The sequence below is a fragment of the Gracilinanus agilis genome, chromosome 6 (assembly GCF_016433145.1).
Source record: "Gracilinanus agilis isolate LMUSP501 chromosome 6, AgileGrace, whole genome shotgun sequence".
NCBI classification, from domain to species: Eukaryota; Metazoa; Chordata; class Mammalia; order Didelphimorphia; family Didelphidae; genus Gracilinanus; species Gracilinanus agilis.
The window spans coordinates 683,240-691,418 of NC_058135.1; the positions used below are offsets into that span (position 1 = coordinate 683,240).

Consider the following 8,179-nt stretch of genomic DNA (forward strand, 5'->3'; position numbering starts at 1 on the left):
CCCCTGAGAACAGAAGACCAGTAACTGCTTGCGGGGCCACCTGGTCCAGCAGCTTCCGAGAAAAAGTCTCTTCCTTTTCCGACTTCCTCTTCCCCTAACTGACACTGTAACGTATTTTGCAGCCTGAAGTTTTGTCTCACTCTTACAGAAGCAATGGGGTTAGTTCATTTAAATTTGCACGAAGGCAGAAACTCTGATGAAATATGGGGAGTTTTCCTCACTGGGGTCCCCAAGAGTGCAGCCCGGCCTATTTCCCCTTAGCTAAAAAAATCCAAGGCAACGATTGCAGCGTGGTGTGGGCGATGACCTCTCCCAAGAACTGGGGAGCAGGGAGTTGAGGTGCCCCACACCAGTCATTGCGTACACCCACAGGTGTGCCACAGAAGCACTTCTTTCTCTTTTCTCCCTCATTTCCTTCCCTTTATCCCTTTGGGGAGAAGAATATAAAGCCGGGGGAAAACTGATATGCCGAAGCCAGCCCAGGCTCTGATTTCCGCCCTCTCTTTTCGCAGGCCTCAGCAGCCATGAAGCTCCTCATCCTCAGCTGCCTTGTGGCTCTCGCTGTTGCCAGGCCTGTAAGTAGAGCGTAGAGTTCGGAAAGGTCTGTTCTAATACAAGGTGAAATGACTTTCCCTCAACCCTCGCAAGGCCCAAGTCTTTCTCCTTGTTCAGGTTAATAAGTGACCATATTGAGTAAAATGGGATCCGTTTTTCCGGGAGTCATTGCAGCACTTGATCCAGTCCCCTGGATTCAGACTCCTCAGACATAAGAGAACTTTGTGGGAGGAGGAAGAGAGGCTCAGATTTCTTAGGGTCTCCCTAAAATTGATTATCCCTTTGTTTCATTTTGCAGATGGTAGAGAAGATCTCCGAAAGTGAGGTAAGATGCTTTCCTCTCCAGGGTGGGAGCGTCAAGCATCAATCAGTCCATCAACAAGCATTTCCTAGCATGTGCCACGGGGTGGGCTGGGCACTGGGGCCACAAAGACCCACCACACCTTCCCTTAAGAAGCTGCCCGCTTTGCTGCTCAGGCAGGGTCGGTGAGGCACGGGCTCCCCGGCTCCCACCTTGAAGGTGAAATGTGGCCTTATGAGTTAGGCAGATGGGCTGCAATCTAAGTTTTGAAGGAAATAAAAGCACTGGTGAGATGAAGGATCCTTTTGAATCTAATCACTAGGGGACGGTTGGACACACTCAGAATGAGAGTAGGACAGAAGGCACCTAAGTGCAAAGCGTAAAAACCATAGCAAACCTTGGTGCCAATCAGCGTCGTCCTCACCCACAGCACTCACAAGTCATTTCAAGGCGGTGGGGGAAACTTCAGAAATGGCTCCGACAATAACGGGTGGCTCCTAGATCTGAACACACAAATGTTGCTTTGAAGTTAGTGCGTGTCAAGAAATCTAAAATGGCTTTTCTTCCCCTTTCCTTTCCTAAGGAACTGGTCGCTGCTGTCCCTGAGGTAAGCCTTTTCAATGGCATGAAGATATCGTTGCATTCGGTTGCTCTTTAACCTTTAGCAGACTGTGAAATGTCTTTTCCATTTTTATTTCTTTTGAACAGCAACACATCAGAAGGAGAGAGGACATTCCAGTGAAGGTAAAATTTATGCTAGTGTATTCCCGGGGATTATTCTCATTGTGGAGTGGAAATACTCGTCTTAAACTTCTACTTGCACCCTTCATTCCTCCCCGTCTTCTCCAGCAATTCACCTCTTTAATCATGTCGCCTCTCCTCGGATCTTCATCTTCCCCTTAACTGATGGTTCTGGTCTTCAGACATCCAGTTCCCGTCCTTAAAAATGCCTTTAGCAGAGCTCGCCGCTGCTTCAGACTAACTCAGAGGCAAAATCCCCCCTTCTCTTGAACCCTTTGTACTCCCGTTCCCACACTCTGGAACTGGTAGCGTGTGTCGTGCCAAGCTCCGCGGGAGATACGAAGCAGAACGGGCATGGTCCCAATCTGAAGATTTCCGTCTGCTCATTTTGGTGGAAGTTCCTTAGCCGGCGCAGTTGCCGCCCACGCCAAACTCTAGGGCCAGGTTCTGCTCTAAACAGAGGTCCTCCTTCTCCGCCTTGTCCTCAAAGAAGCCCAAGAATGGGGATGAGCAACTAGGACTGCATTGTCTTATTGCCCTGAGAATGGCCCTACCTTGTGTCCAAGGACCATTCCATCACCGATTATTGATATCCTTTCTTCCATTCTAGAGTGAGCATCATGCAGAAATCAACCGTTTTCTTCCTCTTGAAGCGGAAATGATGAACCTTTATGTGCCCTTTTACTGGCCTGAAGAAATGCGCGACCTCAAGATGACCAGCCTTCCCAAAGACAAGAGAATGACCTTCCGCAAACCTATCGCCCAGGAAGAAGAGCTCCTTCGTTTCCAGCAGAAACCTCTGGCTCTTCCCAAGCAAAAAGTCCTGGCTCCCCTTCAGCCCGAGATCCCGTCTTTCTACGCCGCCAGGATGGCGCCTGCCGCTCACAAACTCTTTACCATCCCCAAGCAGGAGGTGCTGCCCATCGCTAAGAGAGAGATGCTGCCCGCTCCTGAGCTCGCCATCCCCGCCATCCCCGCCATCCCCGCCATCCCCGCCATCCCCGCCGTGCACGAGAGAGTGATTCCAGCTGTGGACAAGAGAGAGATTCTGCCTCTTCTGGACAGAGACATGCCGGCTCTTCCCGAGAAAGAGATCCAGCCTCTTGCCCGCCAGTTGGTGCAGCCCTTTCTCCAGAGGGAGAGCGTGCTTCCGCATGCCAGGGAGATCGCGCCTGTCGCCGTGAGGGAGCGTCTGCCTCTCGTCCCACAGGAGGTCGTGCCCGAAGTCATGCCTCTCGACGTCTATGTGCTCCGTCATCCCGAGGTCAGCTTTTACGACCCCACCGAGGTGAGAGACTTGCATTTCTGCTGTCCCAAAGCCACGCTAGCATTGGGGAGGACCTTTCCCCCAGGAGGCCCAGCTAAGCACGGGAGGGCGGGAGGCGGGTATGGGAAAAGCTCCTGTGGATAAGGAATGCTCAGGAGAGAGCTGGGGAGCGGCGGCCAAGGCCCGAGCAAAGAGCCCTTGACTACCTTTCCAAAGTGTTTGCTGCCATTTTTTCTGTGCCTCCAAAGAAGCATAAATGCTGGTGGCAGTTAACCTTTCTGTAGATCAAAGGGATCTTCAGCCAGATTTCAGAGGGCCTGGGAACGCGGGTGCGGGGATGCTGCTTCGTTCTCACCAACTTCTAAATGAAATTCCTTGTGAATATAGGCAGCGAGTGATGATTGCGAGAAGAGCTCGGCAGGCTTTGCCAAACTTCCGAAAAGGCGAATCAAACAAAAATGGTTAACAACCTCTATTAAGCGTCTGCTCTGTACGAGGCTCTGAGCTGACTTTACTAATATTATCTCATTTGGTCCTTATAACAACCCTGGGTGGTTGCTCTTATTATCTCCATTTTATAGATGAGGAAACTGAGGCAGTGTTTAAGTGACTTCCTCAGGAATAGACAGCTAGTAATATCTGAGGATGGATTTGAACTCTAGACCCAGCACTCTCTCTACTGCCCATACCCATCACTGTGCTGTAGAAATCTATCCATCGACAAGCATTTATTAAACACCTGCTAAATGCCAGGCCCTGTGCTAAGCACCAGGGATACAAAAGAGGTAAAAGTGCAGTCTCTGCTTTCAAGGCATTCGCAGCAAACAGCCCAGATGCTGAGCTCTTGTATTCCACAGCCGCCACTTTTTACTCTAATAGGACCCACAGCAAAATACTGAAGTGCCGTCTCTCTGTCTCTCTCTGTCTCTCTCTGTGTCTCTCTGTGTCTCTCTGTCTCTCTCTGTGTCTCTCTGTGTCTCTCTGTCTCTCTCTGTGTCTCTCTGTGTCTCTCTGTGTCTCTTTGTCTCTGTCTCTCTTGTTTTCTTTTTTCCCCAGAAGTACTAAAAGGATCACTCAGATGACTATATCCTCCTGGCATTTGGTAAGTCCTTTGGTTTATAAATGAAACAAATCTGATTGTTCTCTCCCCTCAGTCTAGAGATCTTTCCCGCCCATGAATGGAATTTTTCTTATTTCTTCCCCTTGGCTCAAGAATTGCTAATGATAGTCCTAGATTTGGAGCTAGAAGGGATCTGGGAAGTTCCACAACTTCACCTTACAGAAAAGGAAACTGAGGCCCAGGGAAGTTAGGGGACTTACCCGCAGTCACACAGGTGGTAGTCCCGGGAGGCAGGATGATACGGTGGATAGAAACCTGGATCGAATGCTCTCTCTTCTACAAACCGAGGCTGTAACTCTGAACGCTGCCCTGAACTTCCTGGGACTAGTCTCGAAGCCCTTCTGCCCACATACAATGTCCGTAACTCAGAATCTTGGGGCGTTGCCCAGAGTCCCGTAGCCACGAGGTGCCGGAGTCAGGACTTGAAACCGGCTCTTCCTGGGTGCCGGGCCAGTTCTCTGTCCCCCGCACCAGACACCCCTCTCCACATCAGAACTATACCAGTAAAAAGCGGCTGGAAGGCCCAGAGCTGGGAAACACAGCGTGGTTTCACTAGACAGTATTATCCAAGGAGCTCAGGGCAGTGAGAGGCCTTGACAAAGGGCTCAGATCCCAAGCCCAAGCCCCGTGTCAGCCCCCTCCCTAGCGATAGGGCCGCGGCGTCCGATGTCCGGCTCCGCAGCCGCTGGGCCGGCAGAACGAGGCGGCTCAGAGCACAAGCCTGCCCAAAGGCCGTTCCCTCGTGGAATCCTTAGGGAGAGTTGTGGGTTGTCAGTCCTCTGCAACCTGTCTGCCGGCAGAGAAATGCCAGTGAGCCAGTCCAGGGCCCCGAGCAGCCTAAGGGACCCCCGGGGGCGTCATCACCATCATCACGGCCCGCATTCATAGCCTGCTTTCAGGGTGGCTGAGAGCCTCACAAATACCGCCTCGTGTTCTCCTGCTGATGATGCTGTAAGGTCAGGCCGGCTCCTATCCCCATTTCACACTGAGGAAACTGAGGAAGGCAGAAGTTAAGTGACTGGAGCAAGGCCACAGCCAGATGGGATTAAGGAGAATAAAAGTCATAATAAAGAGCTCGCCTCACTCTCATGTTTCGTCCGAGCCAGGACCATTCTCCTGGATGCTCACGTAGGCTCTGGGAAGTAAGCGATGTTATTGTCCCCATTTTACACCCGAGGAAACCAAGGCGAGGGCATCGCGAGACTCGCCCAGGGTCTCGCAGTCCACGTCTCGGGCCTCGTGGCAGTCTTCCAGTCTGCAGGCCCGGTGTTTTCTGCAGTATGGCGCCGCTTCTCGGCTGGGCAACCCTGAACAAACCCCCTGAGCTGCCCAAGCCACGAACAATAAGGTGCCGCCTCCATTTCCTCACGGAATCAGGAGGGAAATTAGAAGCTGGAACGTTAGCTAAAAGAGCTGTTGGCCAAGCAGTAGAAGTGTTGGCCCTGGGAAAGTGGGCTTTTTGTCCCAGGGTGCGCGATAAGCCATCGCTTCCTCTACAGGTTTAAGTCACGGCACGATTGTCTCTTTTATTAACAGACTTGACTGTGACTGGAAACCCTACATTGTCAACGCTCAGCTACTTGGGCTTTGGGAAGGCGGCCCTTTCGCTGCATCTTCGCTGTTCTCCACTTTAATTGGCATTTGAAGGATTCTCCATTTGCAGTTCCCAGATTCCAACAGCCCGTCTTAAATGGCCACCGGACGAAGGAGCGCCAGGCGTGGCTGCCATGTTTCTTTCATAGTCATTTTGTAAGGACAGTTTCATGAACTGTATTACTTGTTAATGCCGGGAAGCCGAGCGACTCTGTATATGGTCATCGTCTTTTCCAACCCTTACAATAAATTATCCTGTGGGCACCTCGCACTTGGCCTGTCTTTACTCTCGTTCTTTTGCTCTGTTTGCCCGCCTTGCAAAGGCCCCCGTCGTGAGTGTCGCCAGGGGCAGCTTGCCTATTTGGTGAAGGTCGCCTTGACACTGGATAGCCCCCTCTTTGAGGAGCCCCTCACACTCACGTGGGCCTCTCAGCCATTGCCATCGGTCCTCCACGATACTGCCAGGCTCGTTCTCCTTCAGCTGAGACCGAGTGGTGCCTCCTGAGCCTCTTCTCCACAGACTTCCACGATTCCCTGTTGCTTCTAGGATCACATATAAACACCTCCCTTGGACTTTCAGAGCCCTTCACAACTTGACCCCAACCTACCTTTCCAGCCAAAGTGGCCATCTCGACACTCCTTAGCCAGAGTACTTCTTCTCTACTGCCTTGCTCTCAAGCTACCACTTGTATACATAGACATTTATTCTACATTTGTATGGACTCTCTCCCCTAAGCATTAGGGTTAAATTAAAGCTTACTGATGATCTAAAAATGTCATTCTTTGCATGATCAGCCCATTTTCCTACCACTTTGCCAAAATCACTGCAGAATCCTGTGTGGCCAAACACAAAGCCCTGAGGGCTATTTTGTATTTTTCTTTGTTATATGGCAACCTACTAGTAATGTGTCTCTCCATGATTACTATCACCAAATTTAATAATAATAATATATATAATATATATAGAACTTTAATGTTTACAAAGAGCTTTGCTTATATTGCATCATTTGAGCTTCAAATAAAAAATTTAGCAACCCTGCCAGCTAAGAACAACATGAATAGTTTGCAATACCAACCTAGACAGAACACTAACATAAAAAGTGCTACCTTTGTGAGAGAAGGGGCCATTTTGTAAAAGATTGTTGGTATAAACAAACAAACTTCAAAAAACCAAATAAAACTAATAACTGAAGGAAAACTTACTCTAGTAGCTATTTCAATTCAAAATACGGTCAAAATAATTTTTATGCCAGGAAAAATGATAGATGCTGTGATCATGAATGTGGGGGTGCAAGAAATACACACAGCAAATTACCAGACTTGGGCATAATGGAAAGGTACATAGCACAAGGAGAAAGACTAAGATATTCGGGTACACAAGCTAGTGCATGAAGCCAGGACTCTGCGTTAGCACTCAGAATCATAGGAAAAGAGTGCAAAGGCAAGGAAGGGACAAAAAAACCAATTAAACAAAAGTTGGGAGTTTAAAATAGTGGATGGGGATGGTGCAACAATGACTGAAAGCAAAGAAACCTTAGATGAAGAAATGCAGTTACAGAAAGACTTGCAAAGTATAAAAAATGACATTTATGGGACAGAAAGAGCAAAGACAATAGAGGAAAATCAAAACAATATACAAACAGACATACTTACAAACATAAAGACATGGAAAGAGGGTACATGAGACATGATAATGGGAAAAAGCAAAACCATAGACATGGATCAAATCAAATCACAAGAAAAAGCAAAGACAAAACTCAAATCTGCAACACAGACAGAAATGCAAAATCAAAACACAATGACAGACACTTCACCACAAAAGCAATTATTGACCCATTTATCAATGCACAAAACTTACAGAGATAAAATCATTTGGATGTTCTGATCAATTTAAAACACAAACTGCTACAGGAATAGACAAAACAAAACAGATCTGTCCATATGGGAGTTGTAGTGCAAATAGGGTGCATGTCAGCCCTGCAAAGCCTTACTGCAGAATTTCTGACAGTTAAGAAGGGTTTAGAATCTTGAGGAAGTTCAGTTGACCCTGGAGACTTGTGGAGAGGAGCAGGGTCAATCTGAGCTCTTTCTTTGGATTGAAACTTGGCCTATATTCTGCAGCTTTTCTCTTAAAAATTGTTAGCTTAACTATTTCCTTTGAATCTCCCTAACCTCCCTTATTCCTCATCTTCATTTTCCCTGCCTGAATTTCTGTGAGGTTTCGAAAGGAAGGTAGATTGGAGTGTTAGTTTTAAACTTGATAGTTTAAATAGTCAAATAGGGCTTACCCTTGTTACAAATTATCTATTGAATCATTGTATCCAACTGTCCTAAACCTATTGATTACAAAACCACTTGAGAGCTGAGTTAAGGCAGGTCCTTTCTCAGTTTCACGTTCCTGTCTCACTCCCAGACCTGAAGCTTTCTCTAGGCGGCCGTTAGGGTTACCTTGTATCCTCTATCCTTTCCAGTCAATCCTATACATCAATAAACACAGTTTGTCAAGTAATCAAACCTTGGCTAGTTCATTATTTGATTGATAAGAGAGGGAGAAGGGAAGAAAGGAATCATATAGTCTCTGAGTCGTGAAGGGAGTTGAAGG

At 48.1% G+C, this 8,179-nt stretch overlaps 1 protein-coding gene across 1 annotated transcript; it reads left to right on the plus strand.

The window, feature by feature from the left end:
• Positions 1-524: 524 nt before the first annotated feature.
• CSN2 (casein beta) lies at positions 525-4,892 on the plus strand. Its single transcript, XM_044681038.1, has 6 exons — positions 525-575; positions 854-880; positions 1,440-1,463; positions 1,565-1,600; positions 2,208-2,885; positions 4,785-4,892. Exons 1-6 carry the CDS (start codon positions 525-527, stop codon positions 4,890-4,892), a joined length of 924 nt encoding a protein of 307 aa, XP_044536973.1.
• Positions 4,893-8,179: the final 3,287 nt, after the last annotated feature.

Excerpts from the sequence above, each read along its gene's own strand:
- CSN2 (XM_044681038.1), top strand. The coding sequence starts at position 525 with ATGAAGCTCCTCATCCTCAGCTGCCTTGTGGCTCTCGCTGTTGCCAGG. Across the intron at positions 576-853 it reads CTCTCGCTGTTGCCAGGCCT|ATGGTAGAGAAGATCTCCGA; the intron begins GTAAGTAGAGCG and ends TTCATTTTGCAG. Across the intron at positions 1,601-2,207 it reads GAGAGGACATTCCAGTGAAG|AGTGAGCATCATGCAGAAAT; the intron begins GTAAAATTTATG and ends CTTCCATTCTAG.